General features: G+C 40.1%; 1 protein-coding gene across 1 annotated transcript in view; it reads left to right on the forward strand.

The window, feature by feature from the left end:
• Window positions 1-24,259, forward strand: part of COL6A1 (collagen type VI alpha 1 chain) — a 78,283-nt gene extending 54,024 nt beyond the window's left edge. Inside the window, exons 21-35 of the mRNA XM_075317427.1 lie at window positions 4,523-4,585; window positions 8,019-8,081; window positions 10,723-10,773; window positions 10,991-11,026; window positions 11,129-11,191; window positions 12,208-12,273; window positions 12,424-12,459; window positions 12,816-12,852; window positions 15,017-15,025; window positions 15,394-15,527; window positions 17,788-17,897; window positions 18,108-18,291; window positions 20,472-20,646; window positions 20,742-20,771; window positions 20,958-24,259. Coding sequence (XP_075173542.1) covers window positions 4,523-4,585; window positions 8,019-8,081; window positions 10,723-10,773; window positions 10,991-11,026; window positions 11,129-11,191; window positions 12,208-12,273; window positions 12,424-12,459; window positions 12,816-12,852; window positions 15,017-15,025; window positions 15,394-15,527; window positions 17,788-17,897; window positions 18,108-18,291; window positions 20,472-20,646; window positions 20,742-20,771; window positions 20,958-21,568 — 1,668 coding nt within the window. The 3' untranslated portion in view covers window positions 21,569-24,259. The remainder of the gene's footprint in view (window positions 1-4,522; window positions 4,586-8,018; window positions 8,082-10,722; window positions 10,774-10,990; window positions 11,027-11,128; window positions 11,192-12,207; window positions 12,274-12,423; window positions 12,460-12,815; window positions 12,853-15,016; window positions 15,026-15,393; window positions 15,528-17,787; window positions 17,898-18,107; window positions 18,292-20,471; window positions 20,647-20,741; window positions 20,772-20,957) is intronic.
• Window positions 24,260-24,657: the final 398 nt, after the last annotated feature.

Consider the following 24,657-nt stretch of genomic DNA (forward strand, 5'->3'; position numbering starts at 1 on the left):
TGGATGCCTTTCTTGAAAAATTTAATATTACCAGTTATGTATATTAGATTTTATGACAGGGTATTGATCCAGGGAACTAGTCTGATTGCCGGATGTGGAGTCAGGAAGGAAATTTTTTCCCCATTGGAACTTGTTTGCCACATTGGGGTTTTTTTTTGCCTTCCCCTGGATCAACATGTTAGGCTACGGGTTGAACTAGATGGACTTAGAGTCTCCCTTCAACCTTAAAAACTATGATACTATGATACTATGATACAAACCCCTCTGCCATATGATATTCCTGACAGTGTATATTTGAAGAAGGTTGCTAGATACTGAAATGTCACATATTCGTACACTTTTTTCCACGCTATAAAAAAATATTAACTGCTGCAACTTTGAGTGCCAGACTCCTTGATTGGTTGAAGTATGAAGTTGGATCCTATCCGGGCACCTCTACCCACCAGGAGTGCCGTAATCACTTTAAACAGAATGTGCAAACCCAGTCATGCAGTAATGATGGAATACAAGAAACCCAAACGAATAAAATAATACGTGGTCACCCACCCAAACCTAAATGACACAAAATAGGAGATAACTGGTAAGAGATACAAACAAACTGCGGGGAATAGCAATGTCTCAGTAAGAAAACTGCAACCAAGAAGCAGGGACCCCAGACAACCATCCATCCAGAAATATAGACAGCACTGAGACATGTGAGTAATAAGTATAAAGTAATCCATACCAAAATGTGACTGGGCAAACCAATTGAGAAAGTGCATACAGCTCAATAGAACTGAAACAGGAAGGCAGAGAATAATAATGAAAGACAACAGATCCTTCAGTTGGACCAACATGAAACTGGCTGTGGTCCAACCAGTAGGGAAACCGACCAACAACCAGACCTCCGGTTGGAACTCTGGAGTGGAGCCATGACATTACACAGCCCATTACTCTGGGTATTTTTTTCCATACTTCTGTTGCTCTTGTACATGGGCTAAGTAAGCAATGAAGAGCCAGAATTTTGTTTTGTGCATGGGATACATCATAGAAGCTAGTCTTCCACCAGCTCAGAGTCAATGGCAACTTATGAGAGAGAGGCTGTAGAGGATATAACTGGTGAAAATACAGAAGACAACTCGTATAATGGCCAAAGATAGAGCCATTCCTCATATAAAGACAACTTTGTCTGAAAAGTTTCTTTAGAGTGCAAATACCCTTTAACACAGCAAAAGCTGTTAAACATGATAAGAATTAAGGCCGCTTTATATGCTACGATTTATCTGACGATATGTCGTCGGCGTCACGGTTTTTGGGACGCACGTCCGTCGTCGTTAGCGACGTCGTTGCATGTGACACCTACGAGCGACTCCGAATGATCGTAAAAATAGCGAAAATCATTGATCGTTGACACGTCGTTCATTTTCAAAATATTGTTTATCGTTCGAACGCAGCAGACATATTGCTACGTTTGACACCCTGCCAACGACGAACAACATCGTTAGTGCGTCCGTCATCAGCGACGCAGGCGTGTCATTACGAGCAATGCTCCACGCCTCCTCCGCTCTGATTGGTGGTCTCAACTGCGTTCTGATTTGGCAGCCATGGTTGATAATTATATGCCTCTGTCGTTGCCGGAATCGTTGGCAGGAATGCTGTGTGACGGCGTCCACACGACCGCCTTGGTTAAACAATATATCGCTGAACGATGTAGCGTCGTTTGTGAGATGGGTACGTGTGACCGCTACAAAACGACCTATGAGCGATCTCGGCAAATTGTAGCAACGATCTGGGCGTGTCACATCGCTAACGAGATCGCTAGCGATATCGTTGTGTGATAGCGGCCTTTATACTATAATATCTTGCAGCATCATGATGTATGTGTTGGGTTAAAAAATGCAACATTTAGAGATCAATTACGGATTCTTCGATGTTTCTAGTAATCTAAAATAAAGCACTGAACAAAAAATAAGTCATTTTTCTAGAATCAGGAGTGTGTGATGAAATTACTTTTTACTGCAAACATCATAAACTAGGCGAAGTAAATGGTGTAGACATTAAAATTACTGTAAAACAACATTTGAAATTGGTGACCAGAGCCCCGATGACAGCTACTAAGTATACGCTGCGCTGCCGCATATCGGGTATGCAACTGACATGGAAAAACAAATGTAAGCATTACATACTAAACAGGAAAACATTACTAACATGGAAAAGGACTCATTATAGAAGTGGATAGTAAACGATAGCAACCAGTGTCAGACAGCTGCCGCCAAGGCAAATACGATCATAGTATGGATCATCAAGGTGATGAGAAAATCAAGCCACACATGAAGTATTGTGAGCAGTTTTGGAACTAATACATAGGATACTTGGAACGGGTTGAGCCACATCAAAGCAAATTGATTGGGGCTACTTCTTTTGAAATAAAAAACCCAAAACCCCAAAAACAATAATCAAAATGTATCTATATAGCATAGGTAAAAACAGGTCTCTCAAATGAACTAGGAGTTCTGGATGTATTTCTTAAAAGATCTATTAGAAGTTATCAGTGCTAGATTTTTTGGAAATGAGTCATTAACCAGAAATCTATTATTATTTGCCATATTTGGAATCAGGAAAGATTTCAATCTGTGAGAAGGTTTTTGCTATGTAAGCTGAAGCCAGCATGTTGCAAGGGTTAAACCAGAAAGTTCGGGCATGCCTGTGTTGTCTCTGTCCAATCTTTTCTTTAATCACTATGTTTGTTTAAAGGGAATCTATCAGGTCCTGTATGCACCCAGGACCACAAGCAGTTCTGGGTGCATGTTGCTAATCCCTGCCTAGCAGTCCCTGTATCTAGAAGCATAGATAAAGAGATCTTTAGAAAAAGGATTTCTAAAGATCCTTTATGATATGCTAATGAGGCCAGCGACTAGTCACAAGAGCATTAGTTCCCTTGCCTAGTCGGCCCTCTTAGCATGTAAGCACTCCCCTATGGGAGTCCCATCCCCTGAAGAAGATTTAACCCCTTCATCGAAACGTACGTCGGGCAGCCTTGGGGCCCTCGCCTCTGGACCAACCTTGCACTTTGGCACATGCCATTTGATGTTCGTGCCGGCATTAAGGGTTTGACTTGTGCTCTAATAGGATCCTTCATGCTATGGCCTTAAAAATCTTGGACTTGCCGCGATTTGCGGCTCCATAGTATTATATATCATATTATGATTTGAGTGCATAACCTGCATTAAAGCAGACCAGCTCTGATACTTGTCATTTACTCTAGTCAATCACTGTCCTCTCTGTTGCATTGAATTAGTATATGCTCCACCGTGTGTAAATGCTATTATTGCTATTGTATACATGATAGAGATGCCTCATAAGAGAGATTCATTGATTGTGTACATATTGAAATGAGTACTTTTCTTGTTTTCTGGGCCTAATGTCTTATGTGCTCGTATGTCCTCCTTTCCCTGATATGATCAGGAGTTTGTGCTACCCGTGTGGTTCCTGGATACACAGGAACACCGGGTTTACTTTGAGTATGGTTTTCTGGAAATTTGCCCTAATGCTCTCAGATAAGGTAGCAAAAACCTGCTGACAGATTCCCTTTAAGACTGGGAACATTTTCCATTTGCTCACTATCTTTTCTGGAATCGATTGCTCAGCTAACGTGTCTAAAGGGGGCTTTACACGCTGCGACCCGCCCCCGTCGTTTGTGCATCACGGGCAAATCACTGCCTGTGATGGACAAAATCACTAGTACCCGTCAGGCATACTTACCTTCCTAGCGACGTCGCTGTGGCCAGCGAACAACCTCTTTTCTAAGGGGGCGGTTCATGCGGCGTCACAGCAACGTCACACGGCAGGCGTCCAATAGAAGCAGAGGGGCGGAGAGCAGCCGCGTGAAAGTCATGCCCACCTCGTTGCTGGAGGACGCAGGTACGATGTTGTTCATTGTTCGTGGGGTGTCACACATAGCGATGTGTGCTGCCTCAGGAACGACGAACAACCTGCGTCCTGAATGAGCAACAATATTTCAAAATGGATGATGTGTCAACAATCTACGATTTGGTGAGTATTTTGCATCGTTAGCGGTCGCTCGTACGTGTCACACGCAATGACATCGCTAACGAGGCCGGATCTGCGTCACGAATTCCGTGACCCCCAATGACATCTCGTTAGCGATGTCGTTGCGTGTAAAGCCCCCTTTAGTCTCAATCTCGAGCAATGCCGGTAAAACATCATGAAGAGCCATGATGTCTTTCAATGACTTTCTTTTTCTGGATAATTCTGTATAGAGGTTTTGTTTTAACTATACTTTTCTGTAACTTTTCCCTTTACATCATCTTTTCACCTCTTAGCTATTATGTGCTGAACTTGGAGTGCGCTGTCAGACTTTAGATAAACTGGGAAGCAAAAGAATTTGACAATCCTAATCTTATCAGTCTGATTTGTGGTTTCCCTTTTTTTTTAGATAAAACTTTTAAGCTTTCTTTAGTTGTGGTTTTAAGTTTGTGAATAGTTTGCTGTCTATTAACATTTGCGAATTATTGTTTTGTAGGGTGAAGCGGGGCCACAAGGACCAAAAGGATACAGAGGAGATGAAGGGCCAAGCGGTCCTGAGGTGTGTATATAATTAAGTGGTCTTATGGAACAAAAATAGCTTAAGTCTTAAAAACAAAGCCTTCCATATACCGTACTTTATATAACTATTTGGATGATTGTTCCGGAGAACGGTATCTTCCCCAGAGCCTAGAGTAACATTTCCAATGTAAGAAACACTGCCACATTGCTGAAGTTGATGGGCACCGGTATCCATGCCCCATCCCGCCCCGGCCCCTCCCCAACTCTGCCCATTTTGGTGGAGGTGTCTGAAATTGGCAAAGTCACAACTACGGTATATGTTCCCCAAAAATGTGCACTTGATTTGCCTAGATGGATAAAAAATATGGAAAAACCATAGCCTTAAAAAATTCGATTTGATCGAACCTTTTAGTCATGTCGTAACTTTACATTGTCCAAGTTCTCCCGATTTATCTATTCATAGTTAAATGGAAAAGTCCTAGTCATTGGCTCTGAGTAAATTAAGCAAATTATTGAACAGTTACTTAAGTACATGCAATGAATGGTAAAGGACATTTTATTCCAAAGATCAGTCTTTTACTTAAAGGGGTTGTCCAGTACTATAAATTTAGTTTTAAACAATATACATGGAAGTGAAATGGAAATGGTAGCACCATGTGTATGATGCCTTATTCTGCAATCTGTATGATGCCTTATACCACCATGTCTATAATGCCTTATTTTCCATTGTTTATTATACCTTATACCTCCATGTGTATGATGACTTATACCGCAATCTGTACGATGCATTTTACCGCCATGTGTATGTTGCCATATACCACAATTTGTATGATGCCTTATACCGCATTGTGTATGATGCCTTATACCGCAATGTGTATGATGCCTTATACTGCAATGTATATATCTTATACCACCATGTGTATGATGCCTTATACCGCATTGTGTATGATGCCTTATACCGCAATGTGTATGATGCCTTATACTGCAATGTATATATCTTATACCACCATGTGTATGATGCCTTATACCGCATTGTGTATGATGCCTTATACTGCAATGTGTATGATATCTTATACCACAATGTGTATAATGCCTTACACCACAATGTATATGATGCCTTATTCCGGCATGTGTGATGCCTTATACCGCCATGTGTATGATGCCTTACACCACAATGTGTATGATGCCTTATACCACAATGTATATGAAGCCTTATACCACAATGTATATGAAGCCTTATACCAAAATATATATGATGCCTCATACTGCAATGTGTATGATGTTTTATACCACCATGTGTATGATGCCTTATACCGCAATCTGTACGATGCATTATACCACCATGTGTATGATGCCTTATACCGCAATGTGTATGATGCCTTACACTACAATGCGTATTATATCTTATACTGAAATGTGTATGATGCCTTATACTGCAATGTGTAAGATGTCTTATACTGCAATTTGTATGATATCTTATACCACAATGTGTATCATGCCTTATACCACAATGTGTATGATGCCTTATACTGCCATGTGTATGATGCCTTATACCGCATTGTGTATGATGCCTTATAACGCAATGTGTATGATGCCTTATACTGCAATGTATATATCTTATACCACCATGTGTTTGATGCCTTATACCGCATTGTGTATGATGCCTTATACTGCAATGTGTATGATATCTTATACCACAATGTATATGAAGCCTTATACCACAATGTATATGAAGCCTTATACCAAAATATATATGATGCCTCATACTGCAATGTGTATGATGTTTTATACCACCATGTGTATGATACCTTATACCGCAATGTGTATGATACCTTATACCGCAATGTGTATGATGCCTTACACTACAATGCGTATTATATCTTATACTGAAATGTGTATGATGCCTTATACTGCAATGTGTAAGATGTCTTATACTGCAATTTGTATGATATCTTATACCACAATGTGTATCATGCCTTATACCACAATGTGTATGATGCCTTATACTGCCATGTGTATGATGACTTACACCATAATATGTATGATGCCTTATACCGCAATGTGTATGATGCCTTATACCACTATGATGCCTTATACCACAATGTGTATGGTGCCTTATACTGCAATGTGTATGATGACTTATACTGCAATGTGTATGATGCCTTAAAGTGAACCTGTCAGGTGCAATATGCAAATGTATATTTCTAAGCCCTGCCTAACCATCCCTGTATCTAGCAGCATAGATAAAGAGATCTTTAAAAAAAGTATTTCTAAATATCCTTTATGATATGCTAATGAACGCAGGGTCTAGTCGCAAGGGTGTTAGTTCCTGCACTCATTCCGCCCTTTTAACATGTTAGCACACCCACAGGGGCATGCTAACACGGTATTCAATGCTCATTGCTCAGTGTCATCAGCGATGACGTGCGTACGTGTGTCTGTTGTCACCGGATCAGACGCTGGGCAGTGCACATGATCAGAATGCCCCGAACTTCTGGTCATGCGCACTATGAGGCCGGGTGTATGCGTCCCGACTTTATAGAGGTCTAGTGCACATGACAGGAAGTGCGGTGACTTCTGATTATACACACTGCCCAGCACCTAATAAGGTGACAATCGACACTGGTACGCGTGTTACCGCCGGTAATGCTGAGCAATGGGCATTGAATAGTATGTTATCACGTTTCTGTGGGCATGCTAACATGCTAAGAAGGCGGAATGAGGGCAGGAACTAACGCCCTTGTGACTAGTCCCTGCGCTTATTAGCATCTCATAAAGGATCTTTGGTAATACTTTTTCCAAAAACCTCTTTATGTATGTTAGTAAATACAGGGACAGTTAGGCAGTGATTAGCAATATACACCCAGAACTGCTCGTAGTCCTGGATGCATATTGCACCTGACAGGTTCCCTTAAAAGTACAGTGACCTTCACCTTTTAGACATTGATGACATAGCCTTCTAATATGCCATCAATGTCTATTTTCCATAAAACCTCTTTAACACTAATGATGTCAGCAAAATTATGTTGTGACCAGTCCCTTGTGACTACATTTCGAATACTTTCTTGACATACAAAATGTCTGCCATGTGCAGAAGAGGCTTACGCTTTGAAGAAATGATTGGAAACGTCTGTTTTTTGCATTGTTTTGTGTTGGGAAAAGGCACTAGTTTCTTTGGTGTATTAAAAAATGGCTCTTGATGCCATATGTAGCTGTATGTCGCATGTCCCATGCTGGGTCTCCTCCATGTTGTACTGAGCTGTGTGTTCTGATCCGAGCCAGAATTCTGGGGACAAATGTCCAGAATGAGACTTGAGGAGCTGCTTTTGATTCCCGCTGGACTCTCCAGCATATGTATTAAACTGCAATCATTTGCAGCTGTTTCCTGTGTCTCCTCTGTTTCCCATTAGTTATAAATCCTGTTTTTCCTTTCATTTCTTCTTATTTTTGGCTTTATAATTTTATTGCTTTAGGGGCCTAAAGGACCAAGAGGAGCTAAAGGATTACCTGGAGAGCAAGGAGTGGCGGGCGAGAGGGTAAGAGCGTGATAATGAGGAGGAAAAGGTTAATTCTTCAAGCGAGAGCAGAATGGGAGTGTTACTAAGTTGCTATTAAGCATCTTATCTGGACAAGGGAAGTGAAAAGTATCATCTAATGTCTAAAACATTCTATCTAGGAGTCTAATTTTCATGGAAATGTGGCGCTGTTTATATAGCGTAAAGGATATATTGTCAGGTTCCTACGCCTGACATAATGCAGATGGTGTTTTTACTATCACACTTGTCTCTATGGCTTTGGAAGTTTATATACTGTACATGAACCCAGCTGTGACTTATGGAACAGAAAAAAAGTGAATGAAGAACATAACATTTCTAAAATGAATGTTTGAAATAAAACAGGAATGTGTTACATACATCATTATTATCAATACTGACAGTCTAAAAATATTAAAACATACAGCCGTGTTCACGGGACTGAGGAATTTTGAGATCAAATTATAATACTTCCCAAGAGAGGAGAACGACTGATAGAGATATTATTTTCCATTAGTTATCATGGCTTTTTAGATCTTGTTACTAGGGTAGTAGACACGACGGAAATAGTCATATTAATTTATAAATTAATATTTATATTTATTAATTTATATCCAGCTGCTACACTCATGTCTTCACGCTGTGCCAGTCATTGCACTGGTTGCCCATCCATAACAAAATAAAACACCAAACTTATCAATCTCACCTACAAAGCTCACAGCAAAAAAGAAATGGCTCTACACTAAAGATATTAGAAACACAGGTGGGCACTTCTTCTCTCTTTTAGTGCAAGAATCCTAGGATGGACTCCACAGTAAATAAATGATAGAAGATCGGCACTCACATACATTTCTTATACCTTTCTGTTTGATTTAATTTCCAAAAAGATATAGCAGTGACGCGTTTTGGTCTTTACATCTCAGACCTTTCTCAAACATTGCAGCATCAATGGTAAAAAAAAAAGCTTGCACACATGTATAACACATGCTATTCAACACGCTAAGGACGCATATCCAATTTAAGGGATCCATTTGAAACAAACATACCATATCCAAAATGTTGGCAGCGTCCCACTGGGTGAAAGTATCAGTCCATATTTAATCCATGAAGACTCTGTGTTGTCTTTCTAATCACGGAAAAAAAAATATACCTTTAAACATTACTTTTTATTATTGTTATTATTATTATTATTATTATTATCATCATTATTATCTATTTAAAAAGGACTAAAAAGATGAGTCCATTTAAATACAAATACAAAAAAAGACCTATAAGTGACTAAGATTGTGAGAGTGATTTTTTTTTTTTTCAGTGATTAGGGGATTGTTAAATATACAAAAGACCATTCATAAGAGCGGTGATTTATTTGTTGTCTTTCTTAAACAATGTGACACATTGTTTGAGAAACGTATGTGATGTAAAGACCGAAAGGCGTCACTGCTGTATGTATTTGGAACGGAAATAAAACAGAAAAGGGAATAAGAAATTTATGTGAGTGCCGATCTTCTATCATTCATGCACTAAAGATATACTGACTTTAAAATGTTCGCATCACCAAGAGCTCAAATCCCCATCCAACAGCAATGAAATGTGGTGCTCAACTTCCATATATGTCCATGCAATCCTCCATAAGTAGAAGAAAAAAATCAAGTGGCGCTCACCAATTGCTAAAAACTCTTCTTTATTCTTCAATACATGAAAACGTGCAAGGCGAAAGGGAGAGATGCGGAGAACGTCTGGACGACAGCTGTTTCGTACTTGGATGCACTTCTTTAGGTCCTGCAGACGTCCATCGCATCTCTCCCCTTTGCCTTGCACGTTTTTATGTATTAAAAAATAAAGAAGAGTTTTTAGCAATTGGTGAGTGCCATTTGATTTTTACTCTTCTACTTATGAAGGATCACCTACAAAGCTCTCCACAGTTCTGCACTACAGTACATCTCCTCCTTCATCTTCCTACTACCCTAGTTGTGCTTTCCATTCTGGTAATGATCTAAGATATACATCTTTAATCTTTTTAAACTTTTCTTGTGCTGCACCAGTTTTCTGGAATGCATTACGCCAGACAAACCAAATAATTTCTAATGTACAGTTTTAAAGCATGCCTTAAAACGCATCTTTTTAGGTAGACTTATCAAATCCCTTGACTAATCTAACGTGTCCAAGTTCTCCCTTTCTAAAATGTCCTAGATGGTCCTTTCTACTATCTGTTTCTACATACTTCATGCACTTTATAGCACTTTGTATTTGTACTTATACACATATTGGGTAATGTAGCTTAATTTGAATACCTGTATTTATTATAATGAAGGTTGGACTGTACAATACAACCTTTTCTGCCTTCCCTATGTCCTTACAGGCTGTAAACGTGCAAGCAGGACCCTCAGTCCTCATTGAATTGTTAATTTATGTGTTACTTTGTAATGTCTGATACTGTTTATACATGTTTCTCTGAATTTTTTAAACTTTTGCATAATATGTTGGCGCTATATGAATGATTAATTGTTCATATCGGTAAAGATTTTTTTGCCTTTAATATATAATGTGTTATTATTACTACCTCAGTTGAGGCCATCATTAGGTTACTAGTATGTTTTAGAGTTAAATTACATCAGTTTTGTACACTAATAGCTTGTGTCTTTAGGGTGAGGATGGCCTCCCAGGAAATGGCACAGATGGTTTTCCAGGTTTTCAGGTAAGATTATGTCTCATATGTAAAGAATTATGAAACCTATCTAGGTCACCAACAAGAGTACGCTGGTGGTTGTGAAGAATTTGGGCCAAATTTGGACAAGGGGTAGATTGATTTTCAACTTGAAACAGATTTTAATTTTTACATAAACGACTTAGAAATGCTTGAAAGTATAAAAAAAGCCAAAGATTTGTTAATGATATTTTCATATTTTTTCTAGGGATACCCTGGAGGTCGAGGTGACCGTGGCGGAAATGTAAGCTTATGTGGATAGCAGTCACTCTAAGATAATGTAATATTTTTGAAAGTTGAGAATCAAACATTATTATACCCAATCTACTAATTATATCATCTGTAGGGAACAAAAGGGTATCCTGGACCTAAAGGAGATGAGGGAGATCCTGGAGATCCTGGTATAGATGTGAGTATGGTAACTGAATGTAAAACTGAATTGGTATCTGTTTTGGATTGTAATCTTAATGTTTATACAGTATGTATGAACCTTAATTCCTCTATTACAATGTCGATGGATGAATTATACTGTAGAAATTACTATTCTGCCTGTTAAAGGGAATCTGTCAGCAGGTTTTTGCTATGTGCTCTTCTGAAGATAGAATGGGTTAACACAGAAATTACAGGCCTGCCTGTCTTGTCACAGTCCGATCTGTTGTTTATATGCTATGTTTGTTTAAGTCCTATTGCTTATCATTGCTTGGACTACAATGTCAATGGCAGTCTGGCACGAACCCCTCCTGTGATTGAAACCTCACTGTCAATGTACAATCTCTACTGAGAGCCTGGTGTGGGTGGGGGCAGCTCTCAAAGCTCTGCTACATGGCTAAATCTAAAAATTCTGATTTTTTTTTTAGAATGGCTACACATAGTAATCTAAGTCAGTGTTCCTCAACTCCAGCCTTCAAGGCCGACCAGCAGATCAGGTTTTCAGGATTTCCTTAATATTGCATAGGTGATGGAATTATTCCCTGCGCAATATTGAAGAAATCCTAAAAACCTGATCTGTTTTTGGGCCTTGAGGACTGGAGTTGACGAACACTGATCTAAGTGATACATCATTGGATTCAAGGTCTCTTTGCCTACATCATGTTACTCCCAGATGAGGTAGCAAAAACCTGCTGACAGATTCCCTTTAAGTGTGTAAGCATGTCTCCTACTTATAAACAATAGTATCTAGTTGTCACTGTCACCTCACATACTGGCATCATGGTGTTACAATTTGGTTTCACAGTTTCGACTCTCTTTCCCTTACAATCCTTATTCCTCCTCTTTTCCTTCACTTCCGCTGTTCCTTGTCCTTTCTATCCACAGTATGCCTCTCAGTTGGAAAAATGTTGCCAGTCTGTGACATATATGATAGACAATTATCTTGACTTTTGAAATGTAAATAATAATAATACCATGAAATTGTTCTTATTTCAGAACATTGTGCCAGGAACAGTTGGGCCCAAAGGAGGAAAAGGCTACCGAGGGCCAGAAGGACCACCGGTAAGTTACAAATAAGTGTGCAAATATTTTCCTTGATGTCACATTAGCAATTTCTTTTCCATTGTTTTTTTTTTAGCGTTGTTTAACTCTGAGTGGCATCTACTAACTTAAATAGTTTTTAAAAAGTTGACTTTTGTTCTTTACTTGTAGGGACCTCCTGGACCTCCAGGACCACCAGGCCCTGATGTGAGTTATGGTCTGCTTTTTTAGTCTTTCTGCTTTACCTATTATCTACCTTTTTCTGTTCAATGATTTAACCAACACAAACAGATTTTGTGCACTCTGGCCGTGGTAACCAAACTTCCAGTAAATTGCAACAACCACTTGGACTTGGCATGTGCACTTTTGCTGTGCCAGTTCCTGGCATTAGGAGATTCCATACAAAAATGGTAAGGCATATGAAACATATATTCCAAGTGACTCATGCCGAATCCAAATGAGAAGATTGGAAAAAATCCAAAGTTAGAGCTTTGTACTGGACGACTGCTTTATACATTTACTGTACTTACAGTATAAACTCCATTTCATTCTTATTTCTACAGGAGTGTGAAATTCTGGACATTATCATGAAAATGTGTTGTAAGTATTTATATTCTTCACGTACAAGTCTCTATTTTAATCACAAATAAAGAATATATAAATTGTTATTTTCTACAAAAAATATTACTCTTTAAGTCATGAATTTGTGATCCACAATCCATGACCATTATGCCGCCCAAAGCAATGGTGTGAACTCATTGTCGGTGGTCTACTATTTAAGAATTGATAAGTACGTGAGTGGAAATAGCTTTATTCTTGAAAAGGAATAAAAAAGTTGTAGAAAAATACTGAAAAATAAAAGTTATTCACGCTGAGTGCTATTTTCTGAGGAAGTCTTGTAATATCGAATATAGAAGCTATTCGGTATAATCTAGTTGAAATGTCTAGTACAGATGAGTGAACCCAAAACTCGGTGTTCGGACTCCTCCGGTACAGTCGGTGCTCAGCCTAATATGAGCCACTTGCAGTGTCTGTTCGGCACACACTGGGGTTAACAACAGCGTGATCGGATGTTCTGTGTATGGAAAAACCCCGCTCACCCGCCCCAGGAAGTGATCTGTTTATGTCTGGCTGCATGTGGGCGGAGACCAGAACTACCCAATCAGTGACTTCCATTGGAGTCCAGGTCAAGTCAGGGTCACAAACCAAACTTTATCCAAAGTCCGGCGGAACCAGCCAAACCGAACTTCAACAGGTTTACTCATCTCTAATGTCTAGTCTTCTAAGCAATATTCTAATATATTGCTTAATGCCAATAGTAATTAGGTGCACAGGAGCCTCAGGTTGAGGCCACACGGGGTTATGTGCAAGTCCTCGCATGACACTCGGCTCACGCTTGCAGCACTACAGAAGCCGAGTGTCATGCAAGGGTTATGCGACTAGTCCAATCGTGCAATCAGACCACAGCTGCGGAGGGGAGGGCCGACTCTGCTGAGGGGAGGGCCGACTCTGCGGATGGGAGGGCCGGCGCTGCGGAGTGGAGGGAGGGATTTATTTCCCCATCTCCTCTGTTGCCGGCTATTGCGATTCTCGCACTGCACTCACATTACACCGGTATAACGCGAGAGCAGTGCAATGTTTCTCACGCCCCATAGACTTGAATGAGTGCAAGTGAAACAGGATTGCATTCCACTCGCAGCATGCTGTGACTGTTTTCTCGGTCCGATTAGGGCGGAGAAAATAATCGCTCATCGGAGCTCCCCCATTGGTCCAAGTGGAATGCGATTATTTTATCGCATTCCACTAACATTGTTTTTCTCGCCGTGTGTCCTAGGCCTCAACATTAAATTATTCCTGGCTCTACTTGGCATGTGTTGATATTTAGTCTTGAATTGCTACAAAAACTGAGAGTGTCCTCTAAACGAAGCTCCCCTTTCTGGTTCGGACTCTTAATTTGTGTCATGGAAGATATCTGAGCACTGCCATAGACCAAGAAAATTGGAGACGTCTTTCTTAGTTTTCCAAGTCTGAATTAGTTAAATTAGACTTGTAGCATTTAGCTTTGGCAAATTATAATATATGATGTGTATTAGACCTACATAGTTCACATTTCCATTGCTTTATGTATTAAGCGTATGGATCCAGTTAGATCTGGGGTTTACTGGTTATTGTATTGTAGGAAACGGCCTTAATTATTTAAGTCCATTTTCTCCAGTCAAGTTGAAGTGAAACTTTGGTTTCCAGACATTTAATGAGGATCAGTGATCTGGAAGCCTTTCTGCCAGAAAAAAGGCCACCAGGACTCATTAAAGTGCTGTCTCTCTTTAGATTTTCTTTTTGTTTCTAAAACAAGTGATAAATTTAAGGTTTATGTGGACAATCCAATCTGTCAATATTCCAAGCAATAAAAGACACCCGTCATTAAGAGACCTCCACAAAACATATCGCTAACCTTTAATACTGTTGGTAAATTATAGCATGAAGTCATCATCCAAATTAATTTGGACATGTTTAGTTGAGAAAGACATGTATAATGTTCTTTGACTTTACATAATGTTCCTCAGATGTCCATTTTCCCTCTGATGTTGATCGTTCTCCGTAAGAACTGTCATCCAAAAGTGCAAAGAGTCAAGCTCCTTATGTAGTTTTGCTTACTTCGTGTCTACTTGAAAGTCGGCCTGTTTATTATCATCTGGATCTTTGATGTTGAATTTATGAGTACTTTATTCTCATTGCCTTTTAACTTTCTGTCTTTCTTTTTCAGCTTGCTGTAGTAAGTATGCATTGATTTCTGTGATTCTACATCTACATTTCATTGATTTCCTCCACCCTTGCTTTTCTCATATTCCTGAATGTGGACATTGTACACGCTGAATCCTAACATTCAAAAATACTTAACAAGTACATGATCTATCCTTCAGACTAACTAGATGTGCTATTTTGCTCTTTTTCTCATTGTCATTGTACATAATAATTGTATCCTATTTCTCATGAAGAACCAGCCCCTTCCCCTACAGAATTTGCTCTTGATTTCCATTATCTGGTAGATAGTAGCTAAAGCTACTTTTCATCATCCATTGATTCCTATCACAGTTTAGAGTCATGGTAATGTTAATTTTGCTGTCTGTATGTCTCCTACAGAATGTAGCTGTGGTCCTATTGATGTCCTCTTCGTGGTTGACAGTTCTGAGAGTATCGGAAGAAATAATTTTAATGACGCCAAGAGACTTATCATAAAAATCATTGATCGATTGAGTAGGGATGAACACGTCAAGGTTAGATGACTAGCTACAGTACCTGGCACATATTGTGGACCACATCAAATTTGTCTAAAATCCTTTTGCGGAATTTTATAAGTCCTTCAAATTGGAATCACTGTTAAATGGTTGATTTCTTTCAAAAGCGTTTATGTTCCTGAAGGCCCCTTTACACACTGAGACTTTCTAGCGATCCCACCAGCGATCCTAACCTGGCCGGGATCGCTACAAAGTCTCTGGTGAGTCGCTGGTGAGCTTTCAAACAGGCATACCTGGAAAACGATGCAACAGCGATACGGACCTGCAGAACGACCTAGCTAGTCATTGGGGACGTTGTAAAGCAGCTTTTTGAAAGGGAAGTCGCTAACGAAGTCACTGTAAAGTCCCCTTTACACACTGAGACTTTCTAGCGATCATGCTGCACAGCTGGAAACAAAGGACCAAAGAATGGTCCTGAACGATTTGTAGCGATCAGCAACTTCACAGCAGGGGCCAGGTCACTGATGTGTTTCACACACTGCAATGTCGCTGGGGAGGTCGCTATTATGTCACAAAACCGGTGACGTTACAGCGATCTCGTTTTCAATGTTGCAGTGTGTAAAGCCACCTTGAGACATTCACTCTATCTACCTGTGTAATTAACAGGATTAGGGGGTTGCATGTTCCCATGATTCTGGAAAGTCTGATGAAACAGCCTTACCAACCATCACCCCCACCCACTTCCCGAGTTCTTACCTAAAATAAATACACAGACTGAGTGATGTTGGATATAAAAGGCCACAGCAGCCCCATTTATTAAACAACAACAAAACATCAAACAATAAATAACATTCCAAATACCCGATGAAAGCACCCGAAAGGAGGAGCAGTAAATGAAGGTTCCAAACCGTTCGGTTGCAACATCAACTCCACCACCTGCCTTCAGCCACACCACACAAGCTCGAGGGCACCTAGCTGAATGTTGCCCAACCAATGTCCCGCTGAGACTCAACCCAGCAAGGACCCATGTTACACCAATCAATTGCACCACCAGGGGTAACCTGTTCCTGCACTGGGTTTCCCCCTCGCTCTTTTGTGCAATCCCCCACCTGCAAATACTCTCCTTCATTCCCGTGTTGCTGTGATGAAAGTCATTTGCATCCTGCATCCTCTTCTCCACATTGGTTGACCGAAATTGCAACAGGGTGAGTGGGCAGGAACGATTCTGGTCACTCGCCAGGTAAAAATGACCAACTCCATAGGTACCTGACCTATATATACTGCCCCCCAAACACCACCCCTTAACCAATTAAAGTGCCCCAAATCCCAAATGACCCTACAACTCCACCTACACTTTCCCCGTGCAAAAGTAACCCCAAAAATGAACCCCTTAACTGAGACTAAGGCCTAGGCATTCCTCCTCAGTCATGCTGCCCTCCCTTGAGCCCCTTCGGAGCAGCAGTACAGGCTGTTCCTGTATAATAAACAACAGTAGCAAAGTTTCCATTGTGTCACTTTTAGTCTCATGGGGTAAGAAATGACAGAACAGGGGCTTCTAGGCTGGCCTTCAGACTTGAGACCCTGTGCTGTCTCTTATCGCAGAGGTACGCTCAATGGTAGCGAGGTCTGAGTCCCCAGCGCGACCCTAACTAATGTCTCAGCCTTGATCTTGCTCCCCCTCTCCCCCACCCTTGGGGCGATTCGGAAAAACAATAACAAAATCCCACAGAAACGATGTGAACAAGAACAAAAACTCGTACACAGTGCACTCAAACACAAAGTAGAGACTATAGGTGTACAAGGGAATAAAGAAAAAAGGAAGGAAACACACAACAGTGAAACTTTCACACCACTCAAAATAAAAAATACAGATCACCAAAGATTGGATCACCACCAAACCAGAATCACTGGAGCTATTCGGAAGCTATTATAGGCCCAGAAACACAGGCTCCCATACCTTAAATACTAAAGAGACAGCTGTGGGTGGTAATTAGCAACATGCTCTTAGGAGATGCACACAAATCCACAAGAATTAGCTCTTGCAGGTATGGGGGGGGGGCAATAGAAATGAATCAGCTGACGCCCGGATCAGGCTGAGCAACTGGTAGACCTCAGGTTGTCTGTCAGACGCTACAATGTGAATGTGAACACAGTCCGACATAGTAGCGGCACCCCGTGAGTGTGGAACCGAACACTGCATAACAATTACCTAATTTTACTTCATACTGTAAACTTCATGTGTTTTTGTTGTATACTGTTTCCACAGCTGAAAACATTCTCTATTTTTCTCTGATTACAGTTTGACTCTGGGGAATCTCGAGTTGGAGTAGTACAGTACAGTTTTAAAAATCAGCAAGAATCTGTAGCCATGGGAGACCCCAACATCAAATCCATTGAAGATCTGAAGGCGTGAGTGACGTTTAGCATAAACAGTATACAATAAATAGTATGAAGCCATAAAACTACAAATAGATATTTAAGTGCAACTTACTTTACTAAATATTGTAGTTGTATAGGATGAGACAGTACCGTATCCACCCCCACAGTGAGTCTCAATTATTTGCAATGTGTAAGTACTATTTTCAGTTTGTTACATTTTAACTTTTTTTTTTTCTGTAGTGCTATAAGAAATTTGAGATGGATGGCAAACGGCACCTGGACAGGAGATGCACTTGCTTTTACAAAAGATAACCTACTGAAGCGATTTACATCTGATAAGAGAGTGGCCATAGTGTTGACGGATGGTCACTCTGATGTCCTGAGAGACCAAACATCACTCAATGTCTTGTGTAAGGTTGCTCCGGTAAGGAACATCTGTGTTTTTTTATAGTATTTGTATCTTGACATCTAACATATCTTGCACATATAATTTCAAGTAATAATTACTAACAAATAGTGATGGGCATATAGTAACTATTCGTGTTCAGATTATTCATAACAAATTCCAAACTACTATTCCGTTATTCATCACGAATAATGAACCTAATGCAAGTCATTGGGGGACCTGGGCATTTATTTGCCGTGGTGAATACTGGAATAGTACTCAGTATAGAGAGGGGGGAGCCAGCACTGCCTATGAATGGCATACAACAAAAAAAAAGTGAAAAATTCACAAATTCATTCCTACTGTACTAGAAAGCAAAATTAGATTTTTAGCAAACAATTGATCAATAATTTGAGCCACCCCTGCCACGTCACGGAATATCTCAATAGGGGGTCCTACTCTATATGATATAATTTACCATTGTGTCATACGGCCTCCTAAATATTTTAATAAGCAGAACCATACCAATTCATATTAAATAGAGAGTAGGACCCCCCCCCCTATTGAGATTTGCCGTGACGTGGCAGGGGTGGCTCAAAATGTTGATCATTTTTTTGCTAAAAACCTCATTTTGCATTGTAGTACAGTTGGAATTTTTTGTGTATTTACACTTTTTTAATTTTTCGCACTCCATTTTTCAAGCAGTGCTGGCTCCCCCCCTTCTGGAATAGTACTCAGTATTCTTTAAGCATTATCAGAACAGGAATAGTTACCATTCACCCAGCTCGACTAACAAACCTTTTGTAAAGCACAATAGTGACTTAAAATTATCATCAGAACATGGTTATATTCTGCCCTCGCATGCACAGTTGATTGACAGGTCCGCAGCTTTGCAAGTCACAACTTAGAGGTTTTTTAGGGATTTTGTAAATGTAGTATTTTTTAGGTTTAGATTGTCACTATGTTGTAAGCTGTTTATGGTTATAGAACAAAGTGATATTCCTTCTCAGACATGCAAATTGGCTGCACACCGATTCCAGTGCACGTGCAGTTAATGGATAGGATTTCACCAGTGCAAGTAACAAATCTGAGGTTATTCAGAATATCACTATGTTCTTAAGTTTTTTTTATAGTGTTCGTGTGAGTTTGATAAGCTTTTATCTTAGTGATTTTTTTGTAGTTCTATAGAAATGAGCACTTTAGACTATGACTAGTGGATCACCCTTTAAAGGGAACCTGTCAGGTGCAATATGCTCCCAGAACTACGAGCATTTCTGGGTGTATATTGCTAATCCCTGCCTAACTGTCCCTGTATACACTAGCATAGATAAAGAGATCTTTAGAAAAAGTATTTCTAAAGATCTTTTATCATGTCCTAATGAGCGAGGGCAGTAGCCCCAAGGGCGTTGCTTCCCTTGCTAGTTGCCCCATTAGCTTGTTAGTACGTCCCTGTGGGTGTGCTAAGATGCTAATGAATATGCAGCGTCACAGAATGATCTCACTCACCTCTCCGCCGCCATCGCGTCCGATGGGGAATTTTGGCTCAGTGCGCATGACCCCGGAGTTTGGGTCATGAACACTACTTCAGTTTGAAGTCAGGACGCGTACACCCGGCTTCATTGGGCACATGACCCAACTTCGGGGTCATACGCACTGAGCTGAAATCCAGCATCAAGCGTCGATGGTGGCGGAGAGGTACTGTAAGTGAGATCTCCTCTGACGCTGCGCATTCATTAGCATGTTAGTATGCCCACAGGGGCATACTAACATGATAATGGGCGACTAGCAAGGGAAGCAATGCCCTTGGGGCTAGTGCCTGCACTCATTGGCATACGATACAAGATCTTTAGAAATACTTTTTCTAAAGATCTCTTGATCTATGCTAGTGTATGCAGGGACAGTTAGGCAGGGATTAGCAACATGCACCCAGAACTGCTCGTGGTTCTGGCTGTATATTGCACCTGACAGGTTCCCTTTAAATACAACACTGTGTATCTTATGTTTGCCATTGATAAAGGCCTTTGTGGCCAATAAGTGGTGACATAAAAGGATCTTAATAAAACAACATACTCTGTTTTTTCTACTGGATGCTGACATACTCCTTTGTTTACTCTGGAAGGGGCATCTGGACTTCTATTTGTGCATAAATACACAAGTTGGCAGTGTTCTTGGGGTTCTGAATACTTTTTTTTATAGCTTATATCTTGTATTTTTAACAGGTGGTTTCTCTTGGAGTAAGAGACATCTTTGATTCTTCTTCCAACCCTGACCAACTGGGCGACATTGCTTGTGGCGGACCAACAGCCACAGATCCGCTAGCTATACAGGCACGAAGCTATTCAGAGTTACTAGAAGGCGACTTCATACAGAATGTTACTACTCATATCTGCAAAGGTGAGACAGGCACAACCAAAACACCATGAGATTTCACAGGAACCACTCATAGAAGATGTATCAATTCACTAACATTCTATGTATTCCTCTTACAGATAAGAAGTGCCCAGATTACACTTGTGCCAGTAAGTTTATTCTTGAATGTCCTGTCTTCTGATTTTTAATTCCAGAATTCATAATTTCTATATTCAGTCTACATTAATATTTTAATAGCATCTACCAACTGTGCTACCACAAAGACTAATTTGCCAATTTTACCCTGTAATGATCAAGACCTGATAAATATTTTGTTTTCTTTTTTTTTTCTATAGTCAAATTTGAGGTTCCTACTGACATCACTTTACTTGTGGATAGTTCTACCAGTGTTGGAAGCCGAAACTTTGAGATGAGCAAAGGTTTTGTGCGACGTGTTGCGCAACGTTTCCTAACTGCGGAGAGTCCAGCACTTGACTCTGTGCGCCTTTCCGTGGTGCAGTACAGTGGTCAGAAAGAACAAAAACAAGAAGTAAAGTTTCTGTCCAATTACACAGAGGTTGTAAGTGCAATAGATAAGATGAAGTTCATCAACGGAGGCACAGACGTAGGAGCAGCGCTGCGTAATGTGATAGATATGTATCGTAAAGAGGCAACATCCAGAGCGACCAAGAAGCTGCTGTTATTCTCAGATGGCAATACCCAAGCAGAGGACGGTCTTCTAAAGGCTGTGCAAGACGCCCGGTCTGCAGGAATTGAAATCACTGTTTTGTCGGTAGGAAGTCGCCCCAATGAAGATAATCTACGAGTACTTCTAACTGGCGCCCCGGCAGATTCTAAAGCTATCTTCAGTGAAAGGAGCTTGTTCCGAATCTCTGATTATTCCTCTCTACTTCGAGGTGTTTTCTACAAGACCGTCAGCCGCAGGGTATCTCTGAAACGCCAGTAATTTTACAGCCCAACTCTTCTTGGCATTATGGGCCTGAATTGTCCCTTGGCCATGTGTACTGTGATCTAAGATAATAATGATTGGGTACAACTTTCCATTCTAGGTTGTAATTTCATCCTTTTTTTTTTTATCACAGACTCTCATACCTTTTATTGAAAATTTAAATCCTCAGAGCAAATACGTTTTTTTAAGGCAAATTTCGCATTGATCTTAATATTTGACATCTTGCACCATAGATATGGAATAAAATACCCACGTATGTTGAAACCTCCATGTAGAAATGGAATCTGAGGTGCTTCCAGGGAAAAATTGTATTAAAATTTTATGAATGATATTTCAAATGTGTTCATTTCCATTGTAATCTTCTAAAAGGTATGAGAGTTGTGCAACAAGTGCTATGCGTGCAAAGCGTCTGCAAAATTCAGATGCCCGTACGTGATCAATATGGCTGCATTTTATCATCTGAATTACAATGCAATGCTACCACTTGGATCTCCCAAAATTTAGAAGGGTTCGATGGTGAGCTAAACTTGTCACAGCATAATTAAGACTGTTCTGCGTCTCACAGGCGTTAAAGGAAGGTAAAATGCAGCCATACAGACTCAAACTGACCATAAATTAAGTTTCTGCAGGTTTGGCAAAATTTGCAACCAATCCAGAAATATCACGATACGGTTATTTTTTTTAGAAATACATTATTTTGATGTGTTAACAGTTTTGTTTGAAATCTTTTCTGTAAAAGAAATATTATATTACCTAGATTACAATCTCTCCATGACATAATTAAGATGTTCGGAACACTGCAAATTTGGATACTACTTTAAAATAGATAGGACCACTATAATCTTTAATTTTATGATGTGCCACCAAAATGTAAAGATGCAATGCTGTCAAAATGTAAATGCATACAGTCATTTTGTGAGCTACTCCAACAATGGGATTTTAGGTAAAATCTTTGACTTTATGATTTTTGCTATGTGGCTAATCTTTACTCAATCACGCTGGTTTCCTATTAATCATGATGTGTAAACAGGCTGTTGATCACCCGACAAACAAGCTAAATACTCGTAGGTCTGATGAAATGAAATGATCTTTTGGTTTGCTTAGATGATTGTTGTTCTCGGCAGCACATTATCCTTTGTAAACAGAAGCTTTGCTGCCGAGAACAATGGCAGTATTGAAAGGACTAATAATGATCATTCTGTGCACATATTGAATAAAGTTTGCCTGTCCAAATAGACTATTAAGCTCTGCTGATGAGTAAATAAGTAGCTGATCACCAGTCGTTTAGTACTTTCTGTCGGACATTGTAAATTCAGATTAAAGGGTATATTTGGGACTTAAAGAAAGAAAAAAAGTACCTAAGCTCTTCCAGGCAGGTAGTTGCAACCTACCTGCCAGTTGTGCCCGGCGCCGTTCTGCATCGGCATGGAAAGGTCATAGACCAGTCTTGTCGGTGATACAGTAGCTTCATCAACAGAATGAGGCTTCTCATCTGCTCTACCCTGTAGACTGGGAGGGACAGCCAATGTCATTCTGACTGACAGGCAGCTCTATGTTGCGTAACTGGAGGAGCCGATTGTCAATCACCCTGATGTCGGCTGTCCCAACCAGTCTACAGGGTAGAGCAGATAGAAATCTGACACTGTTGACGCAACATCAGCAGAAGCAGTTGAATCGCTAACAGGAATGCTCTGTGATGATTCTGTGCCGGCAAAGAACAGCGCCGGGCACAACAGGCCAGTAGGTAGCAACTATCTGCCGGTAGTGCTTAGGCACATTTAAATAAAAGTCCCAGATTTCTCCTTTAAGTGATTTATTCTCTGTGAATAGATGATCATAATTAATTTTAAAAGAAAGATCATGTAGGTGATAAGTTTGTTCAGTATGGCTATATTGACACTAGATAGAAGCTTATGAAAATGGTAGCCCTTTATTTGATATTAAAAAATAGATAAAAAGACAATTTAAAAAAATAAAATAAAAATGACTGACAGATTGTTAAGAACACAATTGCTTAATATTTTGGCAATCAGTAAAAAATGATTTCATTACTCAAAATCCGAATCATCTAGAAGTACCACGTTATGCTCCTTGATCCCAATGCAAAATGAAATCCAAAATGTGGCCCTTCAAACATCATATCCCATTTATAGCTCAGACAACATCTGAAAGGTGCCATTGGACCCCCTTAGGCATCACGACTCTGGTATGACAGTAAGTTAAGCCCCCTACATTCCTTACTATGATATCTATAGGTTTGGAGAAACTTGGAAGCCATACGAAAATATCATATTGAGAGGATTGAATGCAGAGGTGAAATGTGAGTTAAGTTTTGCGCCAATAACTCGGTATGTCCTAATATTTTCTAAATTTTAATTTTGCAAAAACAAGCAGGAGTAAACAAGTGTCACAGAGACCATCATGTCTTATCTTCTACCTAACAGGGAATTACAGAATCTCAGTGCAGTCTTAAATGTATTCCTGACCTCTGATACAATTACCCGGAAAGTGAAGGGTTAAAATATTTTCTTCATATTGGTGCTATATTCATGAGAATGAAGAACATGACATCTCATGACCAGTATTCTGACGGTTGTGACACTTGCTGTGGGGATATTGAGCTTTACTCTTGTATGTCTCGGTCTCTGCTCATTTTGGTCTCGGAATAAAGAATTTTACAACCATCGTGTCTCAGCTCTGACTTATTTCACCATATTGATCTGTACAAATACTGTATATGCAGCTAATAAATACATATTAGTGTGGCACCCCTGAGGCGTCAGGTGCAACAGGGTATTGCATCTAGTAACAGGTGCGGTGCTAACCCCGGGATTCCTGGAAGACCAGTGCCAGTAAATACCATTCAAACACACACATCCATGCCCTTTTTGCCCAGACTGGGTAACAGGCTTGAGACGGATCTGATGAATGGCCACCTATTGGTCGGGACTTATCCAATCCGCTAGTCAAAAACCTTGGAGGAGGAAGGGATAGTCAGTGCAGTGGACAGAGACAGACATCTTATCAGATAGTCAAAAAGACAGACGGTCAGTCAGAAGTCGACGCTCAGACAGGGAGTGTAAAGT

Source organism: Anomaloglossus baeobatrachus, chromosome 7 (assembly GCF_048569485.1).
Source record: "Anomaloglossus baeobatrachus isolate aAnoBae1 chromosome 7, aAnoBae1.hap1, whole genome shotgun sequence".
In the NCBI taxonomy this organism is placed as follows: Eukaryota; Metazoa; Chordata; class Amphibia; order Anura; family Aromobatidae; genus Anomaloglossus; species Anomaloglossus baeobatrachus.